Here is a 23553-nt window from a genome sequence, read left to right as displayed (position 1 = left end):
TATAAAAAACATGCTTAAGGTGCATTTTTAATTATAACATCCAATATAAAATATTATCTTCAATTATACAAATAGTTTATCACTATTTAATTTTAATAGACTTTATATAATTTCTAAAATTAAAACAACTATGATCCCTATAGCCTTAGGAGATTGTAGTCTCATGGTGTACAATTTACTATACAGAAACAGAATAGTAAACTGACTAAAAGAATAACAGCAAGATGTACTTTATCTTTTTTTTTTCATTATAATGGATCTGCCACAATCAGAATGCTAACTTATTTTGAAAACAACATAATTTTATTTAAAAATGTTCATGAAAGTATTTAGAAAGTAACAGAAAAATGTAGAAAAAGAATGACTTTTTCACATTTAGTGGTTGCATAAGTTATCTATGACCAAGATTAAAATTTAAAATTTTAGTCAAAGCATCACACTATATACATTTAATGCAATAACCGAAATACCAGAAATTTTTTTAGAAAAAATAATTAAATCTGAGAAGTTTAACATATAACGAATAATGCCTATAATTTATAAATGCATGTTTGTAGATTCATGCATTTTGATATATTCTTTTTTTTTAAGAGAGAGTGAGGGGAGAGAGAGAGAATTTTAATATTTATTTTTTAGTTTTCGGCGGACACAACATCTTTGTTGGTATGTGGTGCTGAGGATCGAACCCGGGCCGCACGCATGCCAGGCAAGCACGCTACCGCTTGAGCCACATCTCCAGCCCCGATTCATGCATTTTGAGATTAATAATGAATACATTCTGGAAAAGAAATTCAAATCTTACCATGGAAGGTTTTCAAAAGTCTTCTACTTTTTAATGATTTTTAACTTCATGTAGTTATATAAATGATAAAAATTATTTTTAAATGCAAATACAATGAAAACCACAATTTTAATTCAGTGTTTTATGTTAACTATATTAAAATATCCAGCAACCTCATATTAATTTTCTAACTCAAATACTTACTAATTCTTGTATTTTACAAAAAATTCTTCTGTATCAATGATCACTCCAGGTGATATCTATGAAAATAAAATTATTAATTATAAAACTTAAACAGGACATGGAATATAAAGTGTGAAATATAATATGCCATTACTTACTTCCTTCTTTACTATTCTAGAAGATAGTATTTTGTCTACAATTGCAGCATCTTCTTCACTTGGGTTCTCCTATAGGATCGAGGGAAAGAAATATGCAATGGAACGCATTCTGAAATACCTTTTAGTTGCTATTTTATATATTTATGAATACACTAAAATTCAATAAATATTTATTTAGTCGAGGTGCCCGGTACTATAAACATTAGGAATACAGTACAATGGAAAAAATATATCATTGCTGTTATGGTTTTGTCATCATCATCATCATCATCATCATCATCATTCTAAGCATACTGGGCTTTTTTGTGTGCTAGGCATTATACTAAACACATTGCATCTATTAATTAATCTAATCCATTATCATATCCATTCTTATCCCTCCTATTATCAACTCTATTATGCAATTGAAGAAGCACAGGAATATTCAGAATTATTACTTGCCCAAAATTTTTGATCACTCAGCTAAGAGATGAGTACTTGGCTTATAATGTAGATAAATTAAAAGAATTATAGAAGAGGAAAGCATATATGGAAGAAATAAAGGTATCAAACATGGCATTTAAGAAACTTCATAAGGCAAAGTTGAGTCCTTATGAAGAAGAGCAGGAGACAAAGTCAGAAAATCTAGACAAAGGGCTTTCTTTTTATATTGCACTTAAAAAGGCATTATTATTTTAAAGGAGTCGATTAGGGTAAATTTTCAGCCAAAACATAATCCCTATCCAACTTGCTCATGGATTATTACTATCTACCTAACAATTAGTCTTTAACTTTAGAAACATTCTGCAAAGGAGAAACACTTTGAAAGAGTTTCAGGTATACACTTAGGAAGAAAGAAATATGAGGAGATATATGTATTTCTACTATTTGAAACAATTTATATTTATTTTGAAATGTAGTAATAATTCCAAATATGTCTTACCACAAATAATTGTAAAGGCTGTTCACCAGGTAAAGGAGCTGAATTCTTTTTTATTTTCAAAGAGCCTTTAATCTCTTCTTCAGATTGTTTCCCTTCTGCATCTTCTGCATATTTTTTTCTCTTAATTTGTCTATTTGATCTTCTTTTCTGTAATGAACCACAAGGATCAGATTTATACAATTTATTGTTTTAGACAATTAAAAATCTTTGAAACAAAGATTTTAAAAATATCACTTCTATAGTTGGCAAATTCTTTATTAATTTTCATACTGATACTCAACACTCAATTTTTTCTTACTTTTCTTTTTAAAGGATGATTATAATTTGCCCATTATAATTTTCCCACAATTTCAAATATCAAATATTCATAATAATATCTTTATTTATTTATTTTTAGAAGTTTTAAGAAAAGTCTGTTGGTTTTTTTTAAAAAACTCTTTTACAGCTTAGGCAAAATGTATTTTATTAGTAATACCTTTATTGCTGGGCTACTTTTCTTTGTAAACTATTGTTAAAACTATAGATGTCTTCACATTTTTGCCCCAAACCTAAAAAGTATATTAGATGAAGGTTGGTTAACAAATTAGTTGGGGCATAATCCTAGAGGACATTAGAGAATTAGAGAATATTTGCAAAAATATGAAACTGTTTAAAGTAGAATAAAATAAAATGTCTTAAATACATAAAATATTTATTAAATTTACCAAATAATTCAATTTGAATAAAGGAAGAAACAATATTTCTAACCTGACTAGCTCTTCTAAAAATAAAAGCATCATAAAATGTCTTTTAAATAAAAGAATTACATTTAGTATCACAATTTTTAAATAACCTAAGCAATTTAAAATCAAGAATCAAATATACGTGGTTTTACTTACCTCCCTAAGTGTCTAATATTTGTTTCAAAAGTTTTTATATTTAAAGGAGAATGTTTAAAAACAAGGTTACATATTTTTTTGATGGTCCCACTAAAACTCAAAATCTTAGGTTGTTTTGAAAATCCCAAAGGACTTAATTTTTACTATTTTTCTTTACACTTCTCCAAAATCTAATAGGTTGAAGGCACCTCAACCAACGGTTCTATTGCTTGATTTACCAAAGTAAATCTATCCCTTCCTCCTTTTTATTCTATATAGTGAAACTCCCATGATACTTCCCAGAAATTGAAACAACAAAATAATACATTTGGTTTTTGCCAATGTCTTCTATTTGGCAGATCTTTTGTTAGTCCACATCCCATGCATAGCACAGGAGCAAATTGTTATCTGTGTCTAGTAAGGTGGCAGTAGCAGCCTTTGTAACATGATACTTCTGCCCCTTTCTTTTATAAGTAGTGCGATATTGAGAGAAAGAAAGGCAATGCATGGTAGTCAAAAGTACATAGGAAAACTTTCAAGATGGTTCATCATCTAGTTACACTCTGTTTCTTTGGATGGGTTCAGTGAATAGGAAGGATGTTGGAGATATAGAACCCAGGAATACGTATATGCTAGGCAAGCACTCTACTTCAGAGTTATACCCTGAGCCCCAATTTTGTTTTATTTATTTTTGGGGGGTCATCATCCATTGGCCATGGAAATGTTTACATTTTCAAATGCCAAATAAACATTTTTATTAATACAGGAGACAGGGAAGGTGGGATAAAGTTATAATAAAAGGACTTTGTTAAACTCAGTATTCCCAATTACTATTTTAAAAAAGACATGAAATATTTACTGTTCCTTGGGGGGGGGGTGTATGATTCTCAGCATAAAGAATGTTTAAAACAAGTATAATAAAGCTTCTTTTCTGGTCACTGAGGCATCTGAGTACGCTCACATGCCTTTTAATAGTAAATGAGGAACTAAGTGTGGTAGCACACACCTGTAATCCCAGTGATTTAGGAGCATGAGGAACGAGGATCACAAATTTGAGGCTGCCTTGGGTAATTTGATGAGACATTGTCTCAAAATAAGAAGAGCTGGGGATGTAAATCAGTGATAGAGCACCAGAGTTCAATGTTCAACATCACAAAAAAAAAAAAAAAAAAAAAGGTGGATCAGTGGTCTGAAAAAATCATTTTCACTTACAAAATAGAATGAGGACCATTCATGGTAAATTGCTTCCTCATCCTATGATATCAGACTAGCATATTAAAACTCCATGGTCTGTACTTGATTTCATTAATAAATTATACTCCATAAGAGTACAGAGAAATACCACATTACTTCATTCCAAGTAACTCTCAGCAATTATTTTTTCCTGTGTTATATAGTATCTCTACTAGTTTAAAAATATAAAAATTAACCTAAACTCCAAATATTTGGCTAATGCTTTTTTCTTGCTTTCTTTCTCTGTAATGTTTTCAAAACACAATTTAAAATAGTGACAAACTGTAGTAATTTCTTATTTCTAGCTTTTTTCTTATGTCTCAGAGAATGTAACAGATCAGCACACAGCATTTTGCATATAAAGAGGTCAGAAGAATGATGTTTTTAAATAACTAATACTACATTATGATGAGATATCTGCTATAGAGACATTAAAAAAAGATTTAGTCTTCTAAATATAGTACAACTATAAAGTACTATAATATAGATTTATAATTGATTATTAGAAAATACCCCCCTTTGGTGTTACAGCAACATGCTTGTCAAAGCAAATACTATACTGAAGAGCATGGAAGAAATGTACGTGTTGACCTATACTACCATTTCAATGTTTTGTAATTACATATGGGAAAATGGCCAGCATTATCATAGTAAAAATTAAGCTACATTTTCTCATATTGAATAAGTTAAATGTAAGTTTGCCTAAGTTAAGGATAACATACGAAGAAAAAGCCAGGCCATATAATATTAGGAGCTTTGATCACTGCCCTTACCTCAACTCTTGCAGCAGCCCAGGAGCCTTGAGCCACTACTCTCCAAATGGATAAGAAGCTGCATAAGGAAGAAGAAAGGCCATTCAGGGGCTTTCTGGCCCCATAATTCAACAATTGCCACCACCCCTATGGCCTACAGTTGTTGTTAAGTATTAGAAAGCAGATGGTGGCCTGAATTATTATGACCTTCACTACATATATATTTTTGTAACTTCACAGGTTATTATTAATATCCACGTATTTTTTTTAAAAAAGGTAAAAGGCACAATATTTATGTCTATATTAGGGGATTTTTAATATATTCAGTTATCTTTTCTTCAACAGAAGGAGACTAAAGGAATTGTCTCTAAGAATGACTCAATCCATTTTCTTTGTCATTTGTATATGATTTTTAAAATGAATATTCTATCATTAAGTTCACTTAAAAATCACTCAATAAGCACAGGATAATGCCACTAGGTACTTCTCCATGTAAAAGCCATCAAGGACTTTGCATTATTACTTAACCTTTGAGGGCTTCATTTCATTATCTTGAAAATGAAAGGTTTAAAGAGGATACGTAAGTTTCCTCTCAAATCTAATATTCTATGGTAATACTACTAGGAGCATATTGTAATAATGCTGTCCTATAAGTTATACCACATAATAAAATGTATTTTTAGTATTAAACTGCAGTGTAAGTAGACATAAGGCAGTATTTTGCTACCTAAATAATTCTTAACAGAGTTCATTTCTCGGAAAATAATACTCACTTGAGAGTCTTGATCTTTGAATGTATGTGGTGGCATATGCTCTGCATCAGATATTTCATCTGAAGATTCATTTTTTCTTTTCTGTTTCTTACCCAATGTAATAATGAGTTTGCTGTGTCAAGAGGAAAAGAATAAACAATAAGAATTTTGTGTTTTTCCACTTTGGGTCAAATTAAGACTGTCATTGTAAACTTTAGAAGAAAGTTTCTACCACTTGCATGTCCAAAAATAAATATTCAGAAATCCATAAAGACATTTTCAAAACTTAAACCTCTCTTCTACTGAATTGGACAAAAAAACCCACAATATTATAGTTAACGTACCTATAAGCATAGAAAGGTAGTCAAGAACTATAGCTGGTTTTTAGGATATACTTAACTTTTTAGGATATAAATAACTATTACATAAAACCAATTCATTTATTATAGATTTAGATTATAAGACAGTGAGGAACTGTTTATTACTCCTACCTTTTATTAAACTAAAATTCCACTTATTGACCATAAATACTTCCATGCCCTAGGAAGCCTCTACTTCTTTCTACTCTATGGTAATCTCTTTCTTATTTAAGACAATTCTACAATTAATTTTTCTTTAATACTTTTATTTATGTTAAGAGTAAGAAATATGGTGGGCATCATGGTGGACACCTATAGTCCTAGTACTTGGGAGGTTGGAGCAGGAAGATTGCAAGTTCAAGGCCAGCCTCAGCAACTTAGCAAGACTCTATCTCAAAAAAAAAAAAAAAAGGTGGGGTACAGGTCTGGTTATGTGGCTCGGTGGTTAAGTGACCAAGTTTACTCTGTGGCACCAAAGGAAAAAGAAAACCATTTTTTATATTTCTGCAGTATGAATATGTCCTCTCTTATATGTGTTTATTAAATACTTTCAAACATATCAAGTACATATACCTAAACTAAGAATGTATTTTAAGTACATGGCTCCCATATTTTCTTATCTGCCTTAACAGCACATTATTAAAACACTATGTTAATCATGAACCATTCTAATTACTAATAAGCAAAATTCTATTTTAGATAACCTATATTCCAAAAACTGAAAAGTCCCCCAAATATTTTTAGGAATGGTATATCAGAAAGAGTGCAGAATTCTTTCCATAATTATTTACTAATGTGGGAGAGCTTGAAAGTTAACAGCTTGTACTTGGAAATCACAGGATCAAAGATATAAACCCTGAATCTACCAATCACCTATCTGTGGGACCCTAAGCAAATTACTTATCTGTAAACATAGGGGTAGTATAATAGCTACCTCTTCTCTTGAAAAGTTAAGTAGGACAATGTATGCATCATGGTTTAGATCTTAAACGTCCCCCATAAGTTCATGTTTTGAAGGCTTGGTGCCTAGCTAATGGCACTACTAGGAGGTGGGAGAACTTTTAAGAGGTGAGGCCTAATTGGAGGAAGTTAGATCATTGGGCTCACACACTTGAGGGGGATGGGACCCTGGCACCTTATTCTCCCTCTCTTTGCTTCCCATCTGCGACAGGGTAAGAAGCCTAGACTCTACCACATGCTCCCAGCCGTGATGTTTTGCTCCACCACAAGCCCTCAGTGACCATGGACTGAAACCTCTGAAACCATGAGAAAAAATAAATCTTTCCTCCATATAAGTCATTTATCTCAGGAATTTTGTCACAGCCATGAAAAGCTTACTAATATAGTAAGTTACCTTTTAGCACAGTCCTAATTAATAGAAACTATTTTGAATTAATATATGTTCAGCCCTTTCCTAGGTTCTGGGATTGAATATGAAGTGATAGTCTTTAACCTTAAAATAGCATAACTAGACAATGATCATAGCTAAAATGCTAAAGTAGATATTAGCACACCAAACAATGTGAATAGTGTAACCTCTTTCATTGAAAATTAAAAGTGATACAGCTGGTGAGTTGGCATACACCAGTAATCTCAGAGGCTAGGGAGGCTGAGGTAGGATCATGAGTTCAAAGCCAACATCAGCAACTAAGCAAGACCTAAGCGAGTAACTTAGTGAGACCCTGTCTCTAAATACAATATATAAAAAGGGCTGGGATGTGGCTCAGTGGTCAAGGGCCCCTGGGTTCAATCCCCAGTACCAAAAAATGAACAAATAAATAAAATAGTGTTACAGAAACAGTACAATTTGAGATAGCAACTGAATTAGTAACAGGTAGTGAAAAAAAAGACAGGGTACATTCCAGGAAGGGGGATACCACAGAAGAGTGAGGTGAATATGCTGTGGTGATAGCGTGACAGGGACACAGAGTATTACAGAAGGAGGAAGCAGAAAACTGAAAAATTATATATGGTGAAGATTATAGAAGGCCTGGAAAAGACACGAAAGACTTACATTTTAAGACAAGTTTTTAAGCTCCACAGAGTAAGAGTTTAAACAAAATCTACCTATCAGCACTGGCAACAAATATTTAATAAATAGGCACTGAGATATTTTTGAATAAATAAAAGCAAAAAGCAATAAAATATAAGAATTTTAAACAAGGGAACAATGTGATTGGATGGAAATAAAGTACAATGCAGAGAAAATATTGATATATAAAAATTCAGTTGAGAGATGAAGAGTGTAATCCAGGGCCATGGCAATATGATACAGCTGGTGAGTTGGCACATGCCAATAATCTCAGAGGCTAGGGAGGCTGAGGTAGGATCATGAGTTCACAATAAAATACTGAAGAATGATCCACGATAATTGGCTAATGACTAGCTGACTAGTTGTGAGAGAAGAAAAAAAACTTTACAATGAGTTTTTCCCTACATTACTCTTGTAGCGACTATGTACAACAAGATAATGGCAATTCAACTAGCTATCCTACCTGTACGTTCTGAATGTATGAAGAAAGTAAATAAGAGTATATACATGAGTATATATATAGCTCATGTTGGAACCAGAAAATACAAAAAGAGGGGCTGGGGATGTGGCTCAAGCAGTAGCGCACTCGCCTGGCATGCGCAGGGTGCTGGGTTCAATCCTCAGCACCACAAAAAAAATAAAGATGTTGTGTCCACCGAAAACTAAAAAAATGAATATAAAAAAAAATCTCTCTCTCTCAAAAAAAAAAAAAAGAAAAAGAAAATACAAAAAGATATTCTGAAACAAAATTAAGAAACTGGTTGGTCTTCTTGCCACTTTCATTTCTTATTTCTTCCCTTCTTTTTTGTTTTGTTTTGAGGTGCTAGGGATTGAACCCAGACCCTTGTGCATGCAAGGCATGTACTCTACTAACTGAGCTATATCCCAGCCCTATTTCTTTCCTTTGACACTCATTTTTCCTTACTCTGGTTTCACAACTAAAAAATCTCCCTGGAGGTCACATCTACCGTTAGATCCCACATGATGTTGACCTTCCTCCTTATCTATAGCTTTCCAAAGTCATTTCGCACCAGGTGTGGATGCACAAGCCTGCAATCCCAATGGCTGGGGAGGCTAATGATGGAGGATCACATGTTCTAGGCCAGCCTCAGCAATTTAGCGAAGCACTACGCAAATGTGTTACTCTGTCTCAAAATAAAAAGGGCTGGAAATGTGGAAATGTAGCTCAGTAGAAAATCCCCCCCCCGCCCCCGTCCCCGTTCAATTCTAAGTATAGGGAGGAGGGATTGTCATTTCACTTTTGTTTCTAAACCCACTATAATCTGAACTCTTGAAACTACTTTTCATATTCATAGCTTCCATGTATTCATTGTTCACTATGAGTCAGCAACTGCACTGACTTTACATGTTTTCCTTCAATAGATGCTTATACAAGTTGGAGAGGCAAGTATAATTTTATAGAGACAAGAAACTGAGACTTGGAGAAGTACAATAACTTGCTTAAAGTCACATAGACAGTATGAAAAGAGACAGAAATTACATAAGCCTCACTCCAAAGTCTAAATTCCCAATGTGTATAGTCACGACCTTTTTTAAAAAAATATATTTTTTGTAGTTATAGACAGACAGTGTGCCTTTATTTTATTTATTTTTGTATGCGGTGTTAAGGATCAAACCCAGTGCCTCACACATACTAGGCAAGTGCTCTGCCACTGAGCCCCAGCCCCAGCCCACCACAAGCCCTCAGTGACCATGGACTGAAACCTCTGAAAGCATGAGAAAAAATAAATCTTTAAAATGCTAAATCCAAGAGAAAATTTTAAAATCCCATGTACGAACATTTAACTGATCATCATTTTCTTTTTTGTACCCTTGGCTACATGATGCAATAGTCAAACTTCCTCTCACTATATTTTGGTTCCTCTTCTTCCATCTATTCCTTGAATATTGATTTTTCAGCAGGATGGTGTTCTTTTTTTTTGTGGGGGGGGGTGCAGGGGGGTACTGGTGATTGAACCTAGGGGCACTTTACCACTTAACCCAGCCCTTTATTTATTTCTAAATTTTGAGATAGGGTTTTGCTAACACATTTCGGGCTTTGCTAAACTGCTGAGGATGGCCTTGAACTTGTTCCTCCTGCCTCAGCCTCCTGAGTTGCTGGGATTGCAGGTATGTGCCATCATGCCCGGACAGAGTTCAGTTGTCTTTTCTGCCAGCCCCTCAAACTTTGGTGTTTCTCAAAGTTCTGTCTTCAGACTTCTTACCTCTTCACATACAGTAGTAAATGGGACATGTAATTTATCCTATGATCATGCACCACACAACACTACAGACAATGATGGTACCAAGATATTGTTGTGGAGTTGAAAAATTCCTATCACCTAACTACCTCTTAGCTGGTCTTAGTGCAATGTATTGTTCAGCATGTTTGTGATGATGGTAGTATAAATAAACCTACTGTGTTGCCAGTCACATAAATTATAATCATAAGATTATCTATTATAAGATATATGTTATAATCATAAGATTAAAATATGTAACTGACAGCACAGTAGGTTTATTTATAATGCATGTGACTGGCAGCACATGTAATGCGTAATACCTGATAGTAAATTATCATGTTACTGATTTCTGTAATTATTATACATTTTATCATTAAATTCTTTATATTCTTACTTATTTATTAAAAAAAACACATTTACTGTAAAACATTATACTGTGTTACACCACCAGCAGCCTCATACATTTTGAATATACAGTCTCTTAATCATGTTGAGGGACTGACTTGTATCATCTGTTTGTTCTAAGTACACTCTATGATGTTAACACAAGGTCAAAATCACCCCCAAGGGACTTGGGGTATAGCTCAGTGCTAAAGTGAATGCTTAGCATCCTCAAAGACCTAGGATTAATCCTCATCACCAAAGTGGGAGAGGAGAAGATCACCTAATAACACATTTCTCAGAATGTGTCCCCATCATTACTAGACACATAATATTCTTTACTGCCACCTAGAAGTTGAAGATTTTTATATCCACTTTAGACTTTTCTCCCAAGCTTCAGACTCACATAGCCAGACTCTCATGGATACTTCACAAGTATCATAATCTCAAAATCCCCCCAAATCTAATACCTCATTTTCCATAAATTTAAGAGTACAACAATTTACTAACATTAAACTATGATGTAAATTCAGAAAAGTGTATATATAAAAAAATCAATGAATTTTTAAAAAAAATTATATAATTAGCTTCCATATCAAGAAACAAGAAATTGGTTTTTCATAAGCTCCCTCATGCCTCTTCTTCAACCAATAACCTCCTCCTAAGGATATCCATTATTTTCCTTGTGATTATTTGATAAAACCTCAGGTAATTCTACAGATGGCAAGCTCAGTAAATAAAACTGGGCAGTAGGAATATATATTTGATGCACTTTCTCACTTGCTGTCCATTGCCACCATTAATGGATATCTTACACTAGTCAAAAGAGAGTTCCATTCTTAAGAACTTCACATGAAATGCAAATCAAAGTCTATTAATATTCTTTAATACACTGCTTTAAAAGACATTTTCTTCATGATGGGTTAGCTAAATAAATTATGTAAAACAAATGTTCTGATATAATATCTAAGTGGCTGCTTAAAGACTTAAATCCCATTAAATAAAACCCTCAAGGGCTGGGGCTGTAGCTCTGTGGTAGAGCACTTGCCTTACACATGTGAGGCACTGGGTTCGATCCTCATAAAAATAAACAAAATAAAGATATTAAAATAAAAATAAACAAAATAAAGATATTAAAATAAATAAATAAATAAAAATAAAAACTTCAACAAGCTTCAGTGGTGCATGCCCTTAATCCCAGGGTGCTTGAAGGCTGAGTAGGCGGGGCAGGAATCCACAAGTTCAAGGCCAGTCTCAGCAATTCAGCAAGAACCCATTGCAAAATAAAAAATTAAAAGGACTGGGAGTGTAGCTCAGTGATAAAGTGTCCCAGGGTTCAATTCCTAGTTGGATCAAAACAAAACAAAGCAAAACAGATTCCTCCGGAGGAAATGTCAAAAGACTTTCTGCAAAACAACTGGCCAATATGCTTCATAAATGAAAACCCAGGACTGGCGATGTAGCTCAGTAGTAAAGCGCTTGCCTCACCAGTATATAAGAACTTGGGTTCAATCCCCAGTAACATTAAAAAAAAAAAAAGTAAAAAAATCATAAAAGCAGAGACTGAGGAATTACTGCCAATTAAAGGGAGTTTAAGGAGACATGAAAACAAAATGAAGTGTGGGATCCTGAATTGGATTAGGGCCCAATAGGAAATCTACAACAACAACAAAGGAAAAACTAACAACATCTGTATGAGGATTAGTTAACAGAATTAGTAAAAGGATTGTATACATTTGGAACAGGAACTCTGACCTATTTTTGCAAGTCTAAAATTATTTTTTAAAAAATCAACAACAACCAAAAAACAAATGTGCAAGCAGATGTGCAAGTCCCAACCCCAGGTTTCATATTTAATAAGTGGGATTCCAATGTGACTTTAAAAATATAACCCCAAGAGATTCTGATGCTCCACCAGGTTTGGGAACCATTGACACAAAGAATTGGGAATACAGGAAATGCTAGAAACAAATATTCAGGATAATAAAACTATTTAATATTTATAGAACACTTAAAACTGCAAAATGTCTTTGACTCCAATATCTCAGTTGATTCTGAGAAAAATTCTAAAATTGACAAAGAAGATATTGGTCTTGAAACACAGAGAAAGAAAGCTCAGCTCCAAAAGGTAAGCCAGTCTAATAAAACAACAAAAGGTCCCTTTATTCCTAGATTTCTATTTCCAACGTATCTTACTGATTTTAAGATAAAGTGGCACATATACTTCAACCTGTGAATAAAGATTTAATACCAATAAACATGGTTTAATGAATAAAGAGAAATCCGAAACCATATAATCTTTTAGTAAATCATTAACAATGATTTATCTGACCACCCCCCCCCACCCCACAGCCCCAGTATCCAGGATTGAATCCAGGGGCCTTGAACTTGCTAGGCAAGCACTCTACCAATGACTTACATCCCCAGCCCAGCTATCTGTCTCAGGAACAATCAGAAATCTCTACTGTCTGCACAATAGCCACAATGGCAAAAGACAGCCACAAATATTACCTAATGAAAATCAGACAATTGAAAAGAATACAAATAATATAATTAAACAAAATACCTAAAAGCCACAGAACATCCCATTCTTCTAAAGGTTAGTTTCCTATATTAATTCTAAACTAAAATTTCATTATAAACAAAAATAAAAGGTTACTATAAATCATTCTTCAAATAAAGTGACAATTTATTATCTAACAAGATATATTTCCAAAGGAAAGTAATAAAGTAATATAGAACAAATTAATAACAAAGGCTTTACACAAAGTTTTGAGTTTTAAAAACATGAACAGGATCTGTTAATCAGTATTAGCAAACTACAGCAAGATATTCAGGCAAGTAAAAAAAAAAAACTAAATATCAAAACATAGTTTGTTTCTGACAGAAAAGGGCAATTGAAACTAAAGTATGAATTTGAAATCCTAATTTGTTTAATAAATATAGCCACTAGAAAACTGCAAGGTTTATACCTGACATGTCTATACTTGATTTTTAGATGCAATTTATGCACTCATCCAAATTCTGCCCACAAGTTATTAGATGCTGTGTAACAAGTTGTGTTTTCTAAATGTGTCAATCTATAATTGCCTCCTGTTGATTCTCTCATTGCAACAAATGAACAATGAATCTAAACCAATTAGTCCATTTATAATAATTAATATATCCAATTCATCATAAGTGAAAAAATAGACAATACTGTTTATATTCACATTATTTTTCTTTGCAAGCCAAAAGAAAGGAATTGAGGTTATTTTAAATGTCAAAGATAAATTTTATTACTTTTCTTCAATTTAGTTTAAATTGTAATCCTTGAATATGTGAAAGCAACATTGCAAACTTTTGGTAACTTGGATTATTATTATTTCCTGATTAAAGTTGGACATCATTGTTTTCAAAAGACTGAATTAAATGATATGTCAGTATGTATTCTACTGTCATGTATAACCTTTTACAAAGAATGAAAAAAATATACGAATTGAACCAATCATGGTGACCCAGGCCTGTAATCTCAGCAACTAGGGAGATTAGGGAGATTTTCCTCTTACTGACATAAAATAATGGTCCATCTTGCTGGGTACAGTGCTGCATACCTGTAATCCCAGCAACTCTGGAGTTTGAGGCAGAAGGATCACAAGTTCAAAGCTAGCCTTGCTTAGCAATTTAAACACTGTCATAAAACAATTGTTTTTAAAAAGGCCTGGGGATATGGCTCAGTGGTAAAGCACCGCCTAGTATATGCAAGGTCCTGGGTTCAATCACCAGTACCACATGGAATTAAATGAAACAAAAATAATGATGTGTCTTATAATCGATGACATCTTAGATTCAATATCTTTTATTTTATTTATCTTTTCCTATGATAACCCTTACTAGATCATGTAAAGATATAATTCATAAAATTGAAAATGTAAATTTTATTTTATTTTTTGTGGTGCTGGGTATTGAACCCAGGGCCTTGTACATGCGAGGCAAGTACTCTACTGAGCTATATCCCCAGCTCTGAAAATGTAAATTTTGACTGAAACTCATAGGAACATATTTATCAACTCTTTTTTAAAAAATTTTTGTTATAGATGAACGCAATGCCTTTGTTTTATTTATTTGTTTTTATGTGGTACTGAGGATTGAACCCAGTACATGCTAAGCAAGTGCTCTACCACTGAGCTATAACCCCAGGCCCTATATCAACTCTTTCTGCAGAATAATGTTTCATATTTTTACCAAGTATTATAATTTAGATAAAAGCAGTGAAATTAATAGTGCATTTTATCTGCTTGGCTTTGAAAAATTATAGAACTTATATAAACACTACTAATAAAAATACATAATAAATTAATGACATGTATTTTTACAACTGGGTTTTTACTTATAAGGCACAAAGAAACAATTAATTAAATAGTGTATTTATATTCTATTCAAGCAGACGTTTCAAAATTCCTATTGTTTTGAAAAAATTATAATCATTGGCTCATGTGTCATCTTATTAACATGGAGTGATAATTTGTAATGATTCCTCCTTTTTTTTCCCCTCAGGTTTTATTCAATCTTATTTTTTCCTTCCAATTTTATTATATGGATAGAAATCTCTCTCTAGCATGTTCTTTTTTTAAAAAGACACATACACATGTGTATATATAATGGTATGTACAAACAAATGTTATTTTCTTCTTTCCTCTTTTGTTTCAATTTTTTTTTTTTTTAGTTGTTGATGGACTTTATTGTCTTTATTTTTATGTGGTGCAGAGGATCGAACCCAGTGCCTCACGAAAGCTAGGCGAGCACACTACCACTGAGCTACAACCCCAGCCCTGTTTAAATTTTTTATTTTGTAAAACTGGGGATTGTTCTACTATAGAGATACATCTCCAGTCTGCCTTATTTTTTATATTGAGGCTACCCTTGAACTTGCTGTCCTCCTGATTCAACCTCTGAGTCACTTAGATTAGAGGTGTATACCATAGTGCCTGGCTGAGATTTTTGGATTTTATTTTTATTTTTTCATGCTGGGAATCAAAGCGTGCACCTTGCGCATGTTTGGCAAGCACTCTACCACTGAGCTACATCCCTGACCTCTACTTTAGTCATTTGAACCTTCAAAAAGAAAAAGGAGCTGGTGGCACACACCTGTAATCCTAGTAAGGAGATAGCAAATTTGAGGCCAGCCACTACAATTTAGTAAAGCACTCTTTCAAATAAAACATAAAAAGAACCAGGCATGTGTCTCAGTGACAGAGCACACCTGGGTTTAATCCCAAGTATTTCAAAACAAACAAAAATTCAGGTATTTCCCACTGTAACTAAAGAAAAAAGGCTACTTCTAATACTTGATTAAAAAGTATTTTTGTAATAAATAAAATTATGAGTAATAAAAAGTTAATCACAAAGGACTATAACTGATTAAACTTATATAGCTATGAGAATATTTATTTATTTATTTACATTTTTAAAACCATTTTAGAATCTAACTCTTGTTAAATTTCAGGCATATTTCAAACAAAATTTCCTTACCATCCCAAATTCCACTTTAGTTAACAAGATAAGCAGTAGCACACTTATAAGAAAAATAGCCATTAATGATTAATCTATCATCTTCCTTAAAAAGTAGCAACCAAAGTAGGTATGGTGGCCCACTCCTGTAAGCCCAGGTACTTAGGAAACTGATGCAGGAGGATCCCAAGTTCAAGACCAACCAGGGCAACTCTGTCTCAAAATAAAATATAAAAGGACTAAGGAAATGCACCCCAGGTCCAATTCACAGTACCTGCACTCAGAAAATAGTCACTATCATTGGTCTGGGGGTACAGCTCAATGGTAAAGCACTTGCCTAGAATGTATGAGGCCCTGGGTTCCATCTCTAGAACCATAACAACAAAAAAACAAACAACACACACAACCAAAGTGTGATAACTGGTATGTGTCCTCCAGCACCCCACTTCTATTTGATTTAGGAATGGAGATTTAAGAGAAAGAGAACCCAGGTACCTGAGTGAGTATAAACTTACAGGAAAGTGTGTAACTCCTAGTCTTGGCTTTTTCCATAAATAAATGCATGCTATCTATGGTCTCAGAAAATATTAACAACAAATGCTTTATAAGCACCAAGCATGTTCCAGATATTGTTTTATAAGTCTTAAATGTTATTAACTTATTTTGTTCTCAAAATAACACTGTAAGGCAACTACTGTTATTATTCCCATTTTACAGATTAGAGGTTAAGTGTCTTGTCTGCTCAGGTTTATACTACTTGTAATTGATGAAACTGGAAATAGAACAAATGCAACTGGTTTCAGAGCTAAAAATTTAACTACATTATCATACTGAATTGAAATGCCTACCGTAAGGTACAGAATTATTATAAAAATTAAATAAGACTATGAGAATACTCTGAAAAGGACATTCTATTCCTTTCATTGAAAAAAAATCAATGTACAATAGTGATAAAAGATTTCAAACACACTTGCAAGCAAAGGGAATAATAGCAGTATTGTTTTTCTTCAGATTAATCTTCTCAGATTAAAACATAATCTGAGTTAAATAAATTTGAACTGACTGTACATCAACCATAAATTATTGTTGACAATTTACTTCTTAAATTTTTCATTTCATACTGTTAGTGGTTAAGTTGCAACATACACTGCCTTTCAATTAACTGATATCAATAATTTTATATTAGCAGATCAATTCTTCTAAAACTAGAAAAGTAAAAGTTTAAAAATGTTTCATATATCATAAAATGCTGCTAGTTAAAATGATGCAATTGATCTTAAGAAAAATGATAATTCTCTACATAAAAATTAAAAACAGCAAGTTCAAAATTTACAGTTGCTTGCTGGAAGAAACAGTAATGAAATATTATAATCCACACTAACAATAGAACTCAGGGTTATATATTAATTTCACTTATTCCAATTATGTTTTTTTCCTCCAACATGATCATAACCTTTTGTCTTTAGCTGATAAAGACAATCAAGATTGTTTTATTCTAAAATATAGGCAAGATTCAAATTTATTTACTTATCTTCGAAATTTATTTACCTATCTCTACCAAAAAGGCCTAAAACTGGGCATATATTCAATAGTAGGTGTTTGCCAAGCATGCACAAGGCTCTAGGTCAGTAAAATACCATGTATTTAAACAAAATGGAAAAAAAAAGTTATTTCTATCATAATTCTTTTTTCTGTTTTCTAGAGTCTGCCACCACTAAAACCAAAGCACTATGGCTGGGGATATAGCTCAGCTCGTAGAGTGCTTACCTTGCAAGCCCATAGCCCTGGGTTCTAATTCCCAGCACCACCAAAAAAAAAAAAAAAAGGCACTAAATTGATTAATATTAAAATTTACTGCGAATAATCTACCTGCTACAGTGTTACTACTTCCAACTATATTAACTTACTTTAAAATAGTAACTATGACTTTCGAAATTTATCTGCTATTTTCTTCTTGTATTGTTTTTCAGAGTGCTATCCTTCTGAACAGGACACTACTCTGCTTGTATCACTATAGAAATTAAAACTGGAAAACCTCATATTAATTTTTAATATAGCAAGAGATTAAATATGGGTTTCTTGAATTAAAACTAGAGGTAAGTATGGGAAAATAAAATACTTTCATACTGAAAACTTAAGAAATAAATGGGTAGAAATCTAACTTCTGAATTCCATTTTACCTGTCTGCAAATAAAATGCAAAATCAAAAGCTACTTATTAATCTATTATAATAAGAGCCAATATTAATTAATGGTTTGGATTGAAGAATATCACAACCAAACTAAAACATTCAATTTGGTGGTTGCATTTAAAATGGTAAGAATTCAATTGGTTTACAAATTTTTTTAAAATTCTAAATATCTACAAAATGTATTAATAATTTCTTAAGCAAATGAAGATCTTAATAACAAGGGAATTCTTTCTTCATTGTGTACATTTTTTTTTTTAAAGAAGAAGAAACTCAGTAAAAGCACTTTAGGTAAAATTGCACATCAAGTCTTAGAGAATGACCAAATAGTCATGCAAAAACAATCCTAAACTATGTTAGCCTTAGGTAATGCTTATCCTTGCTGATAAAAAATACATATAAAGCCATAAATCTTATTATATTCTATTTTTTCAAAATGTGTTGAACAAATAAAAATACATAGAATTAAATTACTCTCCTACAGCAATCTTTGTCCTTTAAATTATCTTGGAGCATTAATCCTCACCTGGCCTCTTTATTACATAAGGTAAATCAGAGCTTATATGGGAGTAAGTCAGAAAGAGCCAAGAGCTAGTTGTTATTGTTGACTTACATGGTCTTAGTTCTACTGCCACTCCATTTAGCCCAAAGTTGTTGATTTTGAGAAAATATTGTACTTAATGTTTCTGAAGGGCAAGGTGCAGTGATATGGTAGAATTAAGTGGTAAAGAAATATTTTAAACAATTATGATGCATGTTTGTAAACAAAGTAAATTTGCAAAAAATAAAAAGTAAAATCCACAGCCATATGGATTTTTTCCCCTTGTTTCATATTCTTTCACTAAAATTAATACACAAAAAGCTACATTCACAGAATAGTAAAATTTAGTATGTCCTAAAATATGGCCCAATTCATTCAAAAAAGAAAATAAGGTACACATGATATCCAGTAATATAAAACTCTAATGTTGTAGTAAACATGTCATTCTCAAAAGTAGAAGATAAAACGCCTGCATTTTAACAAAAATTAAAATAAATTAATTATAACAACAACTTACCCAATTTTTGTCTTCTCTTTTAATTTAGAACAAGTTTTTGTTTTTTTGTTGTCTTTGTCCTTTGGCTTGGATTTTGTCCTTCTACCTTTCTTTTCCTCTTTGCCTTCAACTGAAGCACTAGGAAAGTTTTCAGGGCTCATTACTCGTGGAATATTGCGTTCCCCACGCTCCTTTGCTTTTGCTATGGCCTCTGATATTATACGATTAGCCTTTTCTTGCTTGCTTTCTGATTCCACCTTTTTTCTCTGCTTCTTCTCAGACATGACCCTCACCTGGGTATTCTGCAACTTAGCATATGTCCCAGAACCATCATTCTTCTTGGAAGATGGAGGCTAGGGAAACCAAAATATTGTTTTTATGGAATGCACCAAAGTATATTATAAAAACAACTGACATAAATATCTGAAATTTTAAAATTAAGCTTAAATAGAGAAGTAAAATTACATGAGCAAATATGCGAGTACTACAAACAAATTTAAAATTAAGATATTTTGCTTATCTGGAAATCAATAAAAGTATAAACAGCCCAACTGCTGCTTTGAAAATGAAGGTTAAGGAAGGATGAATATAGATTCATTGATATTTTCATAGCATTATTTGTTCCTTAGTTGATCCAGATTTTGTCATGTACATGTAACTTGTTAAAATTTTGTCCTGTAAAATATTCTGTTCAATTGGAATTAAAGTTTTTTCTTTCCTCTCCACTCTAAAACTCTGAAAATTATTAATACATTTAAAATAGCAATTTTAATTTGGAATCACTACTCTTTATAGTTTATTATGGCTTTTTAAAAAACAAAGCCTCTACTTTAAAACTAGAATGAGAACCTGAAATCATTTAAATCATTTTAATGTAGCAACACAATAGTTAGTAAACAGACATTCTCATACTTAAAATTAGAGAAAGTTTTAGTTTTCCCATTAAAGAGTTAAGTAGATTTTTTTTCCTTTTTCTGTATCATAATTATTTTGCTCAAGCACTATGGGAAAGAAACAAGTTTTATAGTTTTACATTAAGATTATTAATATTTTAGCAGTATCACAGGAAGCAGATCAAGAGCATTTAAAAAAGAATTTCCTTGTCAAACACACATTCATCCACATACTTAGATTACAGTTTTGTTATGTTCTTACCCGTAAACATGCCTCTGACTATAGCAAAGAAAAAAAACATCAGGAATTTCCAAACACATTTTCATGCTGATTCCAGTGTGTTTCACCGGTATCTTTTCTATACCTGCCTCATCAAAGGCTTCATAGCAGTGCTGCAGCACTGGGAAAAGAAGGAGGGCTTAGAATTGCTCACTAAAATGCCACCTTAAGGCCTACAGGCTATAACAAATAACCAAGACTCGAGAAAACAGCAACAAGCTCAAGATGGCGATGCAGTACGACTCCCGCAGCAGCAGCCAGTAATAAGGAAGGTTATTCAATCCCATTAGCCTTTTAGCCCAAAGAACCCCTCCTCCTCCCACTCATTCAGGCTTTCACTTACCCTTCCTCTTGGCCTCTTCACTGAAGACATTTTTGGCGTCAGACAAAGGCTTGCCCTCTGCTTTTTCACCACCCCAGGCAGTGCTCAAGAAAAAAGCATTGAAAGAAGAATCCTAAATGGCCTATTTAGCAAGCTGCAACCAAGAGATGCACAACCCTCCACAAATACACATTTTGATTTATCAACACATTTCTGCCTTGGCAAGTTTATATCTACTGTTCATCCTATTTAGGAATGATAAAGACTATAAACCCTCCTAAAAAGCTGAGTTTCCTCAATAGCTGTAAGCAGATAGCCAGATTCCAACAAAGCACAGAAAGAAATGAATGCACAAAGCATCAAAATGCATCAGCATGAATATTAGAGATGTCGTTAAAAATACTGACTCCTTCTGCGGAAGTAGGCCAGCAGATGGTGCTACCAGTTATTATTCCATTAGACTCTGCAATTTAACCCCCAATGGACTGTTCTTCCCTCCATGTAACATATTAACTCTCTCTCTGCCATTTCCTGCAATAAAGTTTTTTAAAAATATACCAAAAAAATGATTAAAAAAATAATTTGGAAACTACAATTGTGGTGAAATGACTTTATGTGGCTATCAATTTTTAAAAATACAATACAATTTTCACTGAGAAAAATAATTTTACATGACATCTTCATAAAACTGTGAAATATTTAAAATATTGAAAATAGCTAAAGATGTGCAAAGTATTATGAACAGGACATGCAAATGAACACTTAAGTAATTGACTTTTACTCCTGATATTCTATTTTAATTGAACTGCTGTTTTTCAGATAAAATTTTAGGTTCAATTCTTTGCTAAAAATAAATAGCAAGTCCACTTGAATTTGATCACTGTTACAACTTTTCTGTTTAGAAAAAATTGAGACTATTTTAGTAATGTCTCTAAGTAGCTAAAACAAAATTTCACTTTTCCTTTTTTCATTAATGCCAATTTTTTTAGTTGGTCTTGGCTAGTCATCTGATATGGCTACCAAAGCACACTGTATTGTTTTTGTTTTTCTTTCTGGGCACCAAAGGTCACAAAACAGAGATCAGCACTATCTGAACAGTGTCCTAGAAAGATCAATCTGGACAGCATGAGAAAAGATTAAAGGCAAAAAAGGACCATTAAAAGCAACAAAAGGATCTCACTGACCTAGAGATCATCCATGAAAAAAATCATAAGACTGAACACACTTAGTACTTACTAAGTGCCAAGTTATTAAGTACTTTGCATGCATTAACTAATTTACTCCTGAATGGTAAGTGGGTAATAATAGATAATGAATAGAATGGGGATGGGCCCAAATGAGAGATTTTTATCTTTCTTTCTTTCTTTCTTATTTATTTATTTATTTTTGTGGTACCTGGGATGAAATCCAGGACTTCCCACATGCTAGGCAAATGTTATTCCACGAAACTACTACACTCCAGCCCTTTTTATTTTATTTTGGCCAAGCTGGCCAAATTTGAGATTCTGCAGCTTCAGACTTCAGAGTAGCTGAGATGATCTGTCATGCATAATACCCTTTGAGAAATACTCTCACTGTAGCATTACAAAATAGTAAAAGGAAATTAACAACTACAAACTTGATATCAATAATATCACTAAAAGCATGACAGGGCATGGTAGCACACACCTATAATCCCAGCAACTTGAGAAGCTAAAGTAGGAGAATCATAAATTTGAGTCTAGCCTAGGTAACTCAGAAAGACCCAGTACCAAATATATTTTTTTTTAAAGTGGGTGGGGTAAAGTTCATTAGTTATCACATCCCTGGGGTCAATCCCCACTCTTAAAATCAATCAATTGATCAGTCAATGCAAGAACTAAAACTTGCTTAGAATGCCAAGTCCTATTCCTAATATTTCATATATATTGCCTCAATCTTCAAGCAATTCTATAAAGCTGACTGTGGTGGCACATGTATGTAATCACAGCAGCTCAGGAGGCTGAAGCAGAAGAACTGCAGGTTCAATGTCAGCCTCAGTAACTTTGTGAGACTCTATTTTAAAACAAAAAATAGAAATGGCTGGGATGTGGCTCAGGGATTAAACCCCATTGGGATCAATCTCCAGTACCTGCCCCTCCCCCAAAAGGGAATGTATGTGTGTGTGTGTGTGTGTGTGTGTGAGAGAGAGAGAGAGAGAGAGAGAGAGAGAGAGAGAGAGAGAGAAGGGTTAGTTCTTTTCATACTGAGTATGAAATGAAGAGCTCTATCAATTGGAAATTTGGGACTTGATCCTCTGCTTAGTAAATCCAAGGCCCTGATACCTGATACCATGAGGGGGAGGGGGAGAAGATGTAGATTACCCTGCTCTTTCTTTACCCTTAACTCACTGATATTCTATTCACAGAACCAAGAACTCCAAAATATCTTACTTCTCCTACAAAAACTTTTCAATCGATTCTATTACCGGATTCAAAATCCCAATTGCTTAATAATAAATATTAACAATAGATTGATATTAATTATTATTAAAAATATTAACAGTAATATTAAGTGAATCTGTGATCAAATATTCCTTCTGCTACTAGAATACTTAAGACCAAGGTGTTAAGTAACTAAACATCCTGAATATCAAATCATTGCCCAATTCACACACAGACAAAAACATACTATGTTAAGGTTCTTGGGTTCCTTTCCCCCATCTAAACAGA

General features: G+C 33.0%; 1 protein-coding gene across 11 annotated transcripts in view; it reads right to left on the bottom strand.

Annotated features, from left to right (window-relative positions):
• Positions 1–23553, bottom strand: part of CHD9 (chromodomain helicase DNA binding protein 9) — a 219037-nt gene that overhangs the window by 86142 nt on the left and 109342 nt on the right. For 7 of the 11 annotated variants that reach the window (XM_081274950.1, XM_081274958.1, XM_081274956.1 and 4 more), the window contains 5 exons: positions 19390–19721; positions 5660–5771; positions 2045–2191; positions 1123–1191; positions 986–1041 (listed from right to left, as the gene is read on the bottom strand). In XM_081274950.1, the coding sequence (XP_081131076.1) occupies positions 986–1041; positions 1123–1191; positions 2045–2191; positions 5660–5771; positions 19390–19721 (716 nt within the window). Of the gene's footprint in view, positions 1–985; positions 1042–1122; positions 1192–2044; positions 2192–4907; positions 4966–5659; positions 5772–19389; positions 19722–20523; positions 20779–20884; positions 20968–23553 lie in introns of those variants that run through there. The other 4 variants (XM_081274959.1, XM_081274960.1, XM_081274951.1 and 1 more) reach the window with 3 other exon arrangements.

This window comes from Spermophilus citellus (assembly GCF_964194105.1).
Source record: "Spermophilus citellus genome assembly, chromosome: 18".
Taxonomy (NCBI): domain Eukaryota; kingdom Metazoa; phylum Chordata; class Mammalia; order Rodentia; family Sciuridae; genus Spermophilus; species Spermophilus citellus.
The sequence above is the reverse complement of the archived record's forward strand: the minus strand, read 5'-3'. Positions and strand labels throughout refer to the sequence as shown.